The sequence below is a fragment of the Schistocerca nitens genome, chromosome 12 (assembly GCF_023898315.1).
Source record: "Schistocerca nitens isolate TAMUIC-IGC-003100 chromosome 12, iqSchNite1.1, whole genome shotgun sequence".
NCBI lineage: Eukaryota > Metazoa > Arthropoda > Insecta > Orthoptera > Acrididae > Schistocerca > Schistocerca nitens.
Window position 1 is genome coordinate 22,241,009 of NC_064625.1, and position 15,813 is coordinate 22,256,821.

A 15,813-nucleotide genomic window follows, 5' to 3' on the forward strand; every position below is an offset into this window, starting at 1 on the left:
CCATGTTAGCTGCCCAAAATACACGATGTGATCAGAAGTATCCGGACACCTGGCTGAAAATGACTTACAAGTTCATGGTGCCCTCCATCAATAACATTGGAATTGAATACAGTATTGGCCCACCCTCAGCCTTGATGACAGCTTCCACTCACGCAAGCATATGTTCAATCAGGTGCCGGAAGCTTTCTTGGAGAATGGCAGCCCATTCTTCAGGGAGTGCTGCACCGAGGACAGGTATCGATGTCGGTCGGTGAGGCCTGGCACGAAGTCGACGTTCCAAAACATCCCAAAGGTATTCTATAGGATTCAGGTCAGGACTCTGTGCGGGCCAGTGCATTACAGGGATGTTATTGTCGTGTAACCGCTACGCCACAGGCCGTGCATTATGAACAGGTGCTCGATTGTGTTGAAAGACACAATCGCCATCCCCAAATTGCTCTTCAACAGTGGGAAGCAAGAACCTGCTTAAAACATCAATGTAGGCCTGTGCTGTGATAGTGCCATGCAAAACAACAAGGGGTGCAAGCCCCCTCCACGAAAAACATGACCACACCATAACACCACTGCCTCCAAATTTTAATGTTGACACTACACACGCTCGCAGATGACGTTCACCGGGCATTCGCCATACCCACACCCTGCCATCAAATCGCCACATTGTGTACCATGATTCGTCAATCCACACAACATGTTTCCACTGTTCAACTCTCCAATGTTTATGCTCCTTACGCCAAGCGAGGTGTCATTTGGCATTTACCGGCTTACAAGCAGCCACTCAACCATGAAATCCAAGTTTCCTCACCTCCCGCCTAACTGTCATAGTACTTGCAGTGGATCCTGATGCAGTTTGTAATTCCTGTATGATGGTCAGGATAGATGTCTGCCTAATACACATTATAACCCTCTACAACTGTCGCCGGTCTCTGTTAGTCAACAGATGAGGTTGGCCTGTACGCTTTTGTGCTGTACGTGTCCCTTCACATTTCCACTTCACTATCACATCGGAAATAGTGGACCTAGGGATGTTTACGAGTGTGGAAATGTCACATACAGACGTATGACACAAGTGGCACCCAATCACCTGACCACATTCGAAGTCTGTGAGTTCCGCAGAGCGCCCCATTCTGCTCTCTCACGATGTCTAATGACTACTGAGGTCCTTGATATGGAGTACCTGGCAGCAGGTGGCAGCATATTGAACCTAATATGAAAAACATATGTTTCTGGGGGTGTCTGGATACTTTTAATCACATAGTGTATTAGCTTGTGGTTGAAGTGTTTTGGACAAAAATGCCAGCTTATATCATTGACCAACGTAGTAATCATTGTCATTATGGTCTAAAGTGTAAAGGAATCAAATTTCATTTTTAAGTGGACTCATTCAAGCACGGCTGCCTCTATTCCAGCTGTTCATCTCCAATTATTATACCCGTGTTTGGAGGACTAAACTCATATTGCTGCCAAAGAGTCTTATTTATGTGCTATTCGTGTCATCGATGGTATGGCCTAGAGTACATACAGTGTGAACATTAATACAACCGACAAACTGCAGGGATGGATTCCTGACTGGAAGAGGAGAAAAAAAAGATCCATGTGTCCGAAAATGGATGTGTGTGTGGACTGACAGCAAATCGTCCCAGTACACAGTACAGAGTTGCCTCGCATTCACATCACAATACATGTTCAAAGTGGCTGCCACGTGATGCAGTGCACACATTCACACGTTGTATCATGGATTGCCTCTCTCCAAACACACAGGTGTCGTGAACACTATTGAAAGGTCTGCACATCAGGAACTGGTTCAGCATTCAAAACGTTTTTCAGATGCCCCCACAGGTAAATATCCTGGGGGTTTAAGTCCAGTGAGCTAGCAGGATATGCTACAAGGTCCCTACATCCTATCCAACATCCGTGGAAGATATATTATTTCATTTTTTCGTGTATAGTGTACGGTTTTACTTTTCTGATGAGATAGCAAAAAAAGGCTACAGATATTTTACTTATCTATAAAAAGCAGATTAAAATATAGAAAAATTGAAAACAACATGGGACTATTAGGTGGTGCAAATCGCATACCATATTTACTGTAACAATTTCGTAGTTCCAAATGCGTTGTTTTTTGGTAACAAATTGGCATCATCTATAGTGTCATTGTAACGTAATTAATTAGAACTGAGACCCAAGAATATGGCTAAGTGCAATTGAAAATGTAAAAAATAAGTATTGTTTACTGTCACTTCTTATTCTATTAAAGAAAAATTGTATATAATGTGGAATCTGAGCTATGATGCTGCGGCAGAAAAGCACAATACCATTGCTTTTCACATTTTTAAGGCAACTTCAGCTCCTGATATCATATTCCTAAGATGACTGTACAACTCATATCCAAAGTTTCATGCTACTTCTGAACGTGATTTATCTGTAGTAGCGAAGCAATAACACTCAAAATACGCAAGTGTACACACATTAAATGCGCCATCCCAAAATCACCTGACTAGAGCTGCAGATGATATTGTAGACAGAATTCTCATTCTGCGTATCCAAATGCTCGCTCCACACATATTTATATTCTGCTTATTGAGGTCACTTCAAATTAATAGACCATCCGAGTGGCTGACCTATTTCGTGGCATCCTACTCACATCCCAACTGACAGTGCCGTCCAGGTCATATTGCTAGTTGTGAATTGCTCATCCAACATTCACTGATGTTACAACATTATAAGCTCCATGTTTCTCTTCGCAACATAAACTTTCTGGACCGCTTTTTTTTTCCTTGATGAACAATCACTCCAAGACTTACTATACACCGCACTAATGCATCTGCACAGTCACAATCCATTTTCTCTTCATTAAAAACAAAGATTCTGTGACTTATCAAACGGGAAAGCGCTGGTAGATACACACAATAAAAAAACACACACAAACACACACACTATATATATAATAGAGGGAAACATCCCACGTGGGAAAAATATATCTAAAAACAAAGATGAGGTAACTTACCAAATGAAAGTGTTGGTATGTTCAGAGACACACAAACAAACACACACACAAAATTCAAGCTTTCGCAATCAACGGTTGCTTCGTCAGGAAAGAGGAAAGGAGAGGGAAAGACGACAGGATGTGGGTTTTAAGGGAGAGGGTAAGGAGTCATTCCAATCCCGAGAGCGGAAAGACTTACCTTAGGGGGAAAAAAGGACAGGTATACAATCGGCGCGCGCACACACACACACACACACACACACACACACACACACATCCACACATATACAGACACAAGCAGACATGTGTAAAGGCAAAGAGTTTGGGCAGATATGTCAGTCGAGCCGGAAGTACAGAGGCAAAGAGGTTGTTGAATGACAGGTGAGGTAAGAGCGGCGGCAACTTGAAATTAGCGGAGGTTGAGGTCTGGTGGGTAACGGAAAGAGAGGATATATTGAAGGGCAAGTTCCCATCTCCGGAGTTCTGATAGGTTGGTGTTAGTGGGAAGTATCCAAATAACCCGGACGGTGTAACACTGTGCCAAGATGTGCTGGCCGTGCACCGAGAAATATTTAACCACAGGGTGATCCTCATTACCAACAAACACTGAATGCCTGTGTCCATTCATGCGAATGGACAGTTTGTTGCTGGCCATTCCCACATAGAAAGCTTCACAGTGTAGGCAAGTCAGTTGGTAAATCACGTGGCTGCTTTCACATGTGGCTCTGCCTTTGATCGTGTACACCTTCCAGGTTACAGGACTGGAGTAGGTGGTGGTAGTGGTGGTGAGAGGGTGCATGGGACAGGTTTTGCACCGGGGGCAGTTACAAGGGTAGGAGGCAGAGGGTAGGGAAGGTGGTTTGGGGATTTCATAGGGATGAACCAAGAGGTTACAAAGGTTAGGTGGACGGCGGAAAGAAACTCTTGGTGGAGTGGGGAGGATTTCATGAAGGATGGATCTCATTTCAGGGCAGGATTTGAGGAAGTCGTATCCCTGCTGGAGAGCCACATACAGTGTCTGATCCAGTCCCAGAAAGTATCCTGTCACAAGTGGGGCACTTTTGGGGTTCTTCTGTGGGAGGTTGTTGGTTTGAGGGAATGAGGAAGTGGCTCTGGTTATTTGCTTCTGTACCAGGTCGGGAGGGTAGTTGCGGGATGCGAAAGCTGTTTTCAGGTGGTTGGTGTAATGGTTCAGGGATTCAGGAATGGAGCAGATTCGTCTGCCACGAAGACCTAGGCTGTAGGGGAGGGAACGTTTGATATGGAATGGGTGGCAGCTGTCATAATGGAGGTACTGTTGCTTGTTGGTGGGTTTGATGTGGACGGATGTGTGAATCTGGCCAAAATATATAAAATAGAGGGAAACATTCCACGTGGGAAAAATATATCTAAAAACAAAGATGATGTGACTTACCGCACGAAAGCGCTGGCAGGTCGATAGACACACAAACAAACACAAACACACACACAAAATTCAAGCTTTCGCAACAAACTGTTGCCTCATCAGGAAAGAAGGAAGGAGAGGGAAGGACGAAAGGATTTGGGTTTTAAGGGAGAGGGTAAGGAGTCATTCCAATCCCGGGAGTGGAAAGACTTACCTTAGGGGGAAAAAAGGACAGAGGGAAACATTCCACGTAGGAAAAATATATCTAAAAACAAAGATGATGTGACTTACCAAATGAAAGTGCTGGCAGGTCGACAGACACACAAACGAACACAAACATACACACACACACACACACACACACACACACATATATATATATATATATATATATATAGAGAGAGAGAGAGAGAGAGAGAGAGAGAGAGAGAGACTTACCAAACAAAAGCGCTGGCAGGTCGATAGACACACAAACAAACACAAATATACACACAAAATTCAAGCTTTCGCAACAAACTGTTGCCCCATCAGGAAAGAGGGAAGGAGAGGGAAAGACGAAAGGATGTGGGTTTTAAGGGAGAGGGTAAGGAGTCATTCCAATCCCGGGAGCGGAAAGACTTACCTTAGGGCGAAAAAAGGACAGGTATACACTCGCACACACACACATATCCATCCACACATACAGACACAAGCAGACATATATATATATATATATATATATATATATATATATATATATATATATATATATATATATATATATTCCACGTGGAATGTTTCCCTCTGTTATATTTCCCTCTGTTTATCGTGTGTTTACAGAGTTTAAAACTGTTGTCAACATTTTGCAACAGTTGCAAGTTTGCCCAACAGGAGTGAGTTTTTGGTTGTTGGAATTGACTTTCAGTGCAAAGGTACACAGACACAAAAACTGGGATTTCCTTTGGCTGCTTTAGAGCTTACAAGGCCAAAAAGAGCCAAAAGAAAGCTGTAGGCAAACAAATGGATAATGCAAAGGATGAAATTGACCCCACACTCTTGTTAAATAGTTGGGAGTCAATGATTTTCGGAATCATTTAAGAATGGATGCAACATGCTTTAACGAGCCACTGAATGTCATAAAATCATATTAGATTAAAAATAATTCGCTCATGAGAGAAGGTGTCAATTGTGAGGAGGCCATTAACCACATTACAGTTTCTAGACACTGGCAGAAGTTACGATGACTCAAAATCAGCACAGTTGTATCCCTATAATTACTAGCTAAAATGATTCCTGAAACCTGCGATTTGTTTTATAGGTATCTGAGGAAATACATCGTGCTAAATTAAAATAAAACAAATGATGTTCACGTAAAATTTACAGAGACACTGAGAACAATAAGGGCCTAAGGCACACAGTCATTGATTTTGAGATTGTATTATATACACTTGCTCCTGAAATCTGTTTATTTTATGGTAAAACAGTTTTCACAACATCTGTAGGCCCACACTGTTTATATGAACACTCACGAAAAGCTGCCCCACCGATTTCTTGGATATTTGCTTCCATACGGGCCCAAAGCACAAACCATAATATTGTTGCACTGCACTGTTCAACTGTTATCTAGTGTTGCCACCATGATTTATTTACTACATCACGTACATAGTAGTAGTAGTAGTAGTAGTAGTAGTAGTAGCAGCACTTCGTAAGCAGAGTTATATCAACAGTTTTGTGCTTAATGAAAAGTATGACAAGGACCGTGAAGTGTTGGAATAAGTTAGAATTGGATATGTGGTGAATTTAGTTCCTGTTCTTTATGTTCTCCTCCTAATTTCACATTAATTACAAACTTTACAATTGTCAAAAGATGCTATTGTCACTAGCCTATTTCCAGAAATTTTGTGTATAATATAATCCTAAATATCAATTAATATTTTATAACTTGAAATGGGTACATTATCTATTCATAGGCAATTCAGACTTATGAGACTGGTGACTTGTCTACAAATTTGATTTTCACAAACATCTGTTTTCCTCAAAACTTTGTCTGGTCATTTGGCCCTTATGTTTCTTAGGGCCTAAATTTATTTTTCTATGTAACATAAAATATGTCCCCTATAAATTTAAGAAACTGATTTCAAATTTGAAGAGGAAAGACTACAAATGGTGATGGCGCACTTCTAATAAATACAGCAACAGCTACATAAGAAATGAAGCATTTCACAACTGTTAGAACTGTAAACCAGCTGGATTTTTTAGCAGATATAAAAATTAAGCAAGTACATATTACGAATAAAAGTCAGTTGATTGTCCGTATTTCGAAATTTTTTGTTTTATTTCCAATACATGTTGTTAATGGAATCTAGAATCCAGTCATTTCCACACGTATCAGACTATATATATAGTCTGTGTATCAAGCACTTCATTTATTGCATCCCTATTGTTATACTCTTCGTGCGTGTACCACTAAAACCTGCAATCTTGAAACTTCTCCCGAAAAACTTGTTGTCAAACTTTCATACACCTTGCACCTTGTCATGTTAGCCGCATTTAAAATGCATTTAATCCTGCATGCACTGGCAGAAAACTAAGTTTTGTCACGTTGTTGTTACGAAATCGCTACACACAGCATAGTTTGTTGGTTAAAGTGTTGGTGGTCTTGACTGTCGAGCGGTCATACCAAATCAACCTTCCGACACAAAAAATTGGATGCTCATATGGGCAAGTGGCCTATGCACATCCAATCTGTCAGACGTTTCGTGCTGACCTCTTTATGTATCAGGCTTTGGTGGGCAGAGAATGCTTCCTCCACTGTACAGAGCCCCCTGGTATCTTGGTCAGGATGGCATGCAAAACCTACAATGCTCACTGGTTGTGAGGTCGAGACTATAGCCTGAGTGGTCATAACATTCCAAATGGGAATGTTGACACTCAGCCTCAGTAAGGGGACCAGTGTGTGAAGGTGCACTGTCATGTTGGAAAACTCTCCCAGTCTTTGGGATTCCCTGAATACTTGCATCTTCTTTAATCTACTCTTTTGTCAAATGCAGGTATCTAGGACATAAATGTGCATTTTTTCACATCCGTCTATTGCTGACAGGGATGGATTTTTTTCATCTTTCGATTATTACAGCTGTCCGTTTTGGAGATATTTCTTTCTATATGTGCCATACTGTATACTGATTTCCTGCAGAAATTGTGAATTACCTCAAGAGATAATGTCTGTTCACAAGCAATCACAAACATTACAATGGTTCTGAAATATACTTCATACTACAAATATGAAATGTACTTGTTAACAGATTACTCCTCAGGATGAAAGCTAAGGCCACCTTCATAGGACAACGTGCAGATTTTATTAGGAGATATATTACAATTAGTGTGTCTCATTTCTATATTTAAAACAATTTACAAAACCACTCCACTGAAATGTAACAGAATGCAAACCTGTCCCTCTGCATTTGCAACAGAATATTCTACCACATAAACGAACTAAAAAAAAAAAAAAAATGGAGTCTCTGAACAAATGTAAACATAGAACTGCTTTCAAATGTACTGCATCATCACTTCTTTTACCTCCAAAGCTAATCAACTATTTAATTTACTTGAATGTGCACTAAGTCATTTTTAACATTCTGGGAAAATACTGAAAAACATTCTCATCATCAATACAAGCATGGCATCTCTCTCTCTCTCTCTCTCTCTCTCTCTCTCTCACACACACACACACACACACACACACAAAACTCTGTTTCTAATTTTAGAGCAAATAACAATGAAGCAAATCTAAGGAACATAACTAACTACCTCAAATCACTAAAATCAGCTAAACATGTTTTATTTAACAAAACTGTTGTTTTTTTTAAACTAATAATATATTTATCCACTGAAAAAAAATATTTGAGAAAAATATAACCACTGCATTAAAAAAACAGTTTCTTTCAAAATTTAGATTGGTATACAATAACAAAACCCTTCATTGCATCAATCATACAATTTTACAATGTCACACACAAAAATAAAGGTCGTGCATTAATTTTCTTTTTTAAATTTACACTTTGCACTACTTCCTTTGAAAATGGCTTGCTTAATCCCAAGTTAAAAGGAACTTCTTATTTTCAACAAGGACACAGCCAACAACTTTGTAACTACAATCTGTATTAAAATATAAGATCTTGTATGTGGACTCACTGGTTAATACAAACACTTTTAGTGTGCCAGCCAATCACAGTATTTAGTACTGGTAAACAAACTTATAATGAACACACAGAATAGCTCAAAATCTGCATTGAGCTACAACCACAACTGAACATATATGCAGAGGTCAATGTGACCATTAAATGCAAAAATGGACACATTACCCTGAAACATCTTAACATCAAGAAACTGTTCTCAACTCACTGCTGGCCGGTTTACACTGCCACTGACCAAAGACACAGGTTCCCAATCTTTAAATGCTGGTGCATTCTCATAGGTACAAAGTCCAGTTGCAACTCACACATACTGAAAGGGTAACATCATCAGTCTGTAAAAGTGGTAATTTCTTTTATTGTACACTTGACATGACTAGTCCCTACATATCTTTAAACAATGTACAAATCTGTCTAAGATGAGTGTCGTGGTATCACATGAGAGGGGAAAAGAGGACAGGGAGGCAAAAATCACTGCAGAGACCAAATGGCTTTGATCATTACGTAATCTCAGGAAAACTGATCAAATACAGTTGAAAATTTGTATACACAACATTACGGTCAGATTGTTTACAAATAACTTTCACTCCCCATTTGCTTCATAAACATATGGCCGTGTGCGACTTATAGCACTGCTTCCTGACATGGAGAAAAAAGTCAACAGTTCACAGTTTTCAGTGGCAAACACTGAATTATCCTGGTGTGATTCGTTGTCAGAAACTGCCAGTAATGTGTAAGGACTGTGAGACTAATACATATTTGTCAGAAAAGAATTGTCTGTCAGTGCTACCTTTTGTATCCTGGATTCTGCATATGGCTTCTTCCGTGTCCAAATATTTCAATAGAAGGAAGTTTATGATTTGACATCCCAGACAGAACACAAGCTCGGGGTGACGAATGATGGGGAAGGACACATATAAGCAACTGAATTAAGCAATTGAAAAAATCATGGGAAACACTTTAAATAGAGATGGCCAGATGTGGATCTGAACCACTCTCATTCCAAATGTGAATATTGTTTCTTACAACTTCACTAACTCATTCACTACAGATATGAAACTTCCTGGCAGATTAAAACTGCATCCCGGACTGAGACGAACTCGGGACCTTTGCCTTTCGCAGGTAAGTGCTCTACCAACTGAGCTCCTGCAAGCAGAAGAGCTTCTGTGAAGTTTGGAAGGTAGGAGATGAGATATTGGCAGAATTAAAGCAGTGAGGATGGGTCGTGAGTCGTGCTTGGGCAGCTCAGTTGGTAGAGCACATGCGTGCGAAAGGCAAAGGTCTCGAGTTCGATTCTCGGTCCGGCACACGGTTTTAATCTGGCAGGAAGTTTCATATCAGCACACACTCTACTGCAGAGTGAAAATTTCTTTCATTCAGTTCATACTGCAAAAAAGGAGGAAATTAGATTTTCACATCTCATTTACTATGTGGTCATTACAGATGTAGTATAAGCTCACAGGACAAAGCTGGGAGAAGAAAATGGCAATGTCCTTGGAGGGGAGGGGTGGGAAGGGGAGAGAGGGAGGGAGGCGAGAGAAACAGGTATGGGAGAGGGACACGAGAGGGAGTGAGTCTGTAAGTCAGCACAAGACTGAGAGTAATTTTAGTGTCTACTTGTTTACCTTTTGTTAAGACTGGTAACTGTAGCAGAATGTACAAGTACTATATCTCACGTAATATATTGCAAGAAACGGAGAGTACAAAGATTGAGGACCTGTGTATGCCTCAAGACTTGATACTAATGATCGCAGAATGAGCAAAGTAACCGTATAAAAATTACTTCCTCTGGAGCAGTGCTGCACCATAAACTACGAGACACCACCGTATCAGTAGACTCTGTGCCAGCTCTCTGGCGATGCTAGTCGCTACGACACTGCTACCCTCCCTCTCCCCTTCCAGTACTTTATTCCCCAGTGGCAGAGACTGACGTCACAAGAGATTCCGGCCACGGCAAGGTGTGGAACATGACAAGAGCACTCCACACCACGACTGCTACTCCACGTGAGACCGCCAGACGAGCCGGAGGGAAGCGGACACCCTACAGACACCACAGCGAGGAAGTGTTACGGGCACGGTGCTCCTCTCCTCCCAGGCCCCCTCTGTACCGGACAGGCACATGCCGCGGTTCGACTGGCAGCGATATTGGAGACCTCAGACTCTGGCGCCACCACCCTGGAGAGCCAACTGCGAGTTGAGCTGCTGCAAGACACCCAGCACAACATCGTGCAGCGTCTGCAACACCAATAAAACATTGTCTGCAATGAGTGACAAGGTTACAGAATCATCACCACTTACCTACATGTGCACTTGTGAAGGATGTAATGCAACTGCAGTATGGCAGTTTCTTTCAAGGGGTATCAGTCTCTTCATTGTATGTCACTATGCAATATCAACAAGTTCAATTTGTCAGTTTTGTTTATAACATTAAGACGACTCATCACATATTTACTTTTGGCACAGATTAAGCTTAAACAATGATTGTATATGTTGTCCTGTCATATCTAAAAAGAGTTATTAGTAATGTTTTCAAATTATCTTTTCAACTGTCTATACACAACATGAATACTTCAGACCAATTAATTTATTTCACAAAATTATTTCATAATCTCAAATTATTATAACAAGTACACAAAAAACTTAAAAACAAGAAGTGTTATTTTACTTCAAGTCATCTGCATCACACATCTTTTGCCTGTAACATGATGTCTTTGATTCAATTTGTATCCCTAATTTTGGCAGGAAAGGTAGTTGCAGAACAGCTATATGATGGGAAGTAGTGCAGAGAGTTAGAGTACATGAGACTGTGGCTGAACAAGCAGAATGCAAAGATGTGCTTTTAATGTTATGTCGGCAAGAAAAATGTGAACAATTGGAAGAATTACAGTATTTGGCTTTTAAGGAACCATTTGCACTCGAGCACAGACGATATTTAATTTACTGAACTTAGATTGTATGTATTGATTTTTTAAGACAAGAGAAAGCAAAATAAAGGAATTAACACCGCTCTCTTGTCGCAGCCAGTAGGCATCTACACACTTATGTCATTCATTGTCCTAGAAGGACGTAATATTTTGTGTGGCTCCACAGTTAGCCATATTGATACTTATTTGCAGAAAAGAGGCGCAGAATTAATAAGTCGCTCTCATTTGTGAATTATCTGCAATTATTTACCTAGAATTTTACGTAAGTGTCATTTATATCGTAATGTATACGTGAAATGAATACTTGTTTTATTTAATCCTATGCTTTTCTCTGTTTTAGTAGTTTTAGTCACTCCATTGTCATGATTGAAGCTGAGGTCAGATATCAGACTTTGTCTACAAAAAATATATAACGAGCCCCGGCTACATTCCGTACATCTTCAGACGTGTGAAGCTCGATAAATTCACGGCGTAAATTTTAATCTCTCAATTACTTATCCAAACAAACAACAATTATTATTATTATTATTATTATTATTATTTCTTTCTTTTCTCAGACGTTATGTCTGGTCAAAAATGGAAAGTGACGTGGACCTTGATCAAGCGTGACTTCCTTTTAACTGTACGGTATATATTATATTGCATTTAGGAACTTTCGGGTAATTGAACATGTATCAATAATTACGGATTTCTGTAGTTGTATATATAAGTTTGGATGTAGCTGTATTGCATTAATGTACTGGTGGATATTGTGTGGTATGACTCCTGTAGTTGACAGTATAATTGGTATAATGTCAACTTTATCCTGATGCCACATGTCCTTGACTTCCTCAGCCAGTTGGATGTATTTTTCAATTTTTTCTCCTGTTTTCTTTTGTATATTTGTTGTATTGGGTATGGATATTTCGATTAGTTGTGTTGATTTCTTCTTTTTATTGGTGAGTATGATGTCAGGTTTGTTATGTGGTGTTGTTTTATCTGTTATAATGGTTCTGTTCCAGTATAATTTGTATTCATCATTCTCCAGTGTATTTTGTGGTATATACTTGTATGTGGGAACGTGTTGTTTTATAAGTTTATGTTGTAAGGCAAGCTGTTGATGTATTATTTTTACTACATTGTCATGTCTTCTCGGGTATTCTGTATTTGCTAGTATTGTACATCCGCTTGTGATGTGATCTACTGTTTCTATTTGTTGTTTGCAAAATCTGCATTTATCTGTTATGGTATTGGGATCTTTAATAATATGCTTGCTGTAATATCTGGTGTTTATTGTTTGATCCTGTATTGCAATCATGAATCCTTCCATCTCACTGTATATATTGCCTTTTCTTAGCCATGTGCTGGATGCATCTTGATCGATGTGTGGCTGTGTTAGATGATACGGGTGCTTGCCATGTAGTGTTTTCTTTTTCCAATTTACTTTCTTCGTATCTGTTGATGTTATGTGATCTAAAGGGTTGTAGAAGTGGTTATGAAATTGCAGTGGTGTAGCCGATGTATTTATATGAGTGATTGCTTTGTGTATTTTGCTAGTTTCTGCTCGTTCTAGAAAGAATTTTCTTAAATTGTCTACCTGTCCATAATGTAGGTTTTTTATATCGATAAATCCCCTTCCTCCTTCCTTTCTGTTTAATGTGAATCTTTCTGTTGCTGAATGTATGTGATGTATTCTATATTTGTGGCACTGTGATTGTGTAAGTGTATTGAGTGCTTCTAGGTCTGTGTTACTCCATTTCACTACTCCAAATGAGTAGGTCGATATTGGTATAGCGTAAGTATTTATAGCTTTTGTCTTGTTTCTTGCTGTCAATTCTGTTTTCAGTATTTTTGTTAGTCTTTATCTATATTTTTCTTTTAGTTCTTCTTTAATATTTGTATTATCTATTCCTATTTTTTGTCTGTATCCTAGATATTTATAGGCATCTGTTTTTTCCATCGCTTCTATGCAGTCGCTGTGGTTATCCAATATGTAATCTTCTTGTGTAGTGTGTTTTCCCTTGACTATGCTATTTTTCTTACGTTTGTCTGTTCCAAAAGCCATATTTATATCATTGCTGAATATTTCTGTTATGTTTAGTAATTGGTTGAGTTGTTGATTTGTTGCTGCCAGTATTAGATCATCCATGTATAGCAAATGTGTGATTTTGTGTGGGTATGTTCCAGTAATATTGTATCCATAATTTGTATTATTTAGCATGTTGGATAGTGGGTTCAGAGCAAGGCAGAACCAGAAAGGACTTAATGAGTCTCCTTGGTATATTCCACGCTTAATCTGTATTGGCTGTGATGTGATATTATTTGAATTTGTTTGGATATTAAGTGTGGTTTTCCAATTTTTCATTACTATGTTTAGGAACTGTATCAATTTAGGATCTACTTTGTATATTTCCAATATTTGTAGTAACCATGAGTGGGGTACACTATCAAAAGCTTTTCGGTAATCAATGTATGCGTAGTGTAGTGGCCTTTGTTTAGTTTTAGCTTGATATGTCACCTCTGCATCTATTATCAGTTGCTTTTTACATCCTCGTGCTCCTTTGCAACAGTCTTTTTGTTCTTCATTTATAATTTTGTTCTGTGTTGTATGTGTCATTAATTTCTGTGTAATGACTGAAGTTAATATTTTGTATATTGTTGGTAGGCATGTTATGGGGCAATATTTAGCTGGGTTTGTTGTGTCTGCTTTATCTTTAGGTTTCAGATCAGTTATTCCATGTGTAAGTGTATCAGGGAATGTGTATGGGTCTGCAATGTAACTGTTAAATAATTTAGGTTATAATAGAGGGAAACATTCCACATAGGAAAAATATATCTAAAAACAAAGATGATGTGACTTACCAAATGAAAGTGCTGGCAGGTCGACAGACACACAAACGAACACAAACATACACACAAAATTCAAGCTTTCGCAACAAACTGTTGCCTCATCAGGAAAGAGGGAAGGAGAGGGAAAGACAAAAGGATGTGGGTTTTAAGGGAGAAGGTAAGGAGTCATTCCAATCCCGGGAGTGGAAAGACTTACCTTAGGGGGAAAAAAGGACGGGTATACACTCGCGCACACACACACACATATCCATCCACACATATACAGACACAAGCAGACATCTCACCAAAGTGGGTTACGTATTATTGAGTATATATAGGCGGGATAAAATTGTATAGTAGATTACGGTGAAAAGCGGAAGGTGAATACAAAGTGAGATTACTGGAAAAAACAGAAAGAGAAAATAAGACGACAGGAAAGATTTCGAAATGCAACAGCGACAATAACAAACGTAATTGTTGGGTTCAAATTAATGATATGGTTATAATAGAGGGAAACATTCCACGTAGGAAAAATATATCTAAAAACAAAGATGATGTGACTTACCAAATGAAAGTGCTGGCAGGTCGACAGACACACAAACGAACACAAACATACACACAAAATTCAAGCTTTCGCAACAAACTGTTGCCTCATCAGGAAAGAGGGAAGGAGAGGGAAAGACGAAAGGATGTGGGTTTTAAGGGAGAAGATAAGGAGTCATTCCAATCCCGGGAGCGGAAAGACTTACCTTAGGGGGAAAAAAGGACGGGTATACACTCGCACACACACACATATCCATCCACACATATACAGACACAAGCGGACATCTCACCTAATGTGTGAGATGTCTGCTTGTGTCGGTATATGTGTGGATGGATATGTGTGTGTGTGTGTGTGTGTGTGTGTGTGTGTGCGAGTGTATACCCGTCCTTTTTTCCCCCTAAGGTAAGTCTTTCCGCTCCCGGGATTGGAATGACTCCTTACCTTCTCCCTTAAAACCCACATCCTTTCGTCTTTCCCTCTCCTTCCCTCTTTCCTGATGAGGCAACAGTTTGTTGCGAAAGCTTGAATTTTGTGTGTATGTTTGTGTTCGTTTGTGTGTCTGTCGACCTGCCAGCACTTTCATTTGGTAAGTCACATCATCTTTGTTTTTAGATATATGTTAAATAATTTAGTTAGATGTGAATGTGTTGAGGTGAACTTCTTTAGCCAGAAATTTGCTATTTTATCTTTTCCAGGGGCTTTCCAATTGTGAGTAGAATTAATTGCTTGGGTGACTTCATGTTGCAAAATTATCACTTCAGGCATTTGTGGTATCATCTTGTATGTGTGTGTTTCTGCTTGTATCCACCGTGCATGCCTGTTATGTTGTACTGGGTTTGACCATATGTTGCTCCAGAAGCGTTTCATGTCTGTTATGTTTGGTGGATTGTCTATTTTAATGTGTGTGTTATCTATTGTCTGGTAAAATTTCTTTTGGTTTGTGTTGAATGTTTGGTTTTGTTTCCTTCTATTTTCAATTTTTTTGTATCTTCTAAGTCGTT

The 15,813-nt window shown here is 39.4% G+C and overlaps 1 protein-coding gene across 2 annotated transcripts in view; it reads right to left on the reverse strand.

Annotated features, from left to right (window-relative positions):
* Positions 1–7,679: 7,679 nt before the first annotated feature.
* Positions 7,680–15,813, reverse strand: part of LOC126215037 (max-like protein X) — a 61,151-nt gene continuing 53,017 nt past the window's right edge. For both annotated transcript variants that reach the window (XM_049941672.1, XM_049941673.1), the window contains exon 7: positions 7,680–10,771. In XM_049941672.1, coding sequence (XP_049797629.1) covers positions 10,691–10,771 — 81 coding nt within the window. In that variant the 3' untranslated portion in view covers positions 7,680–10,690. The remainder of the gene's footprint in view (positions 10,772–15,813) is intronic.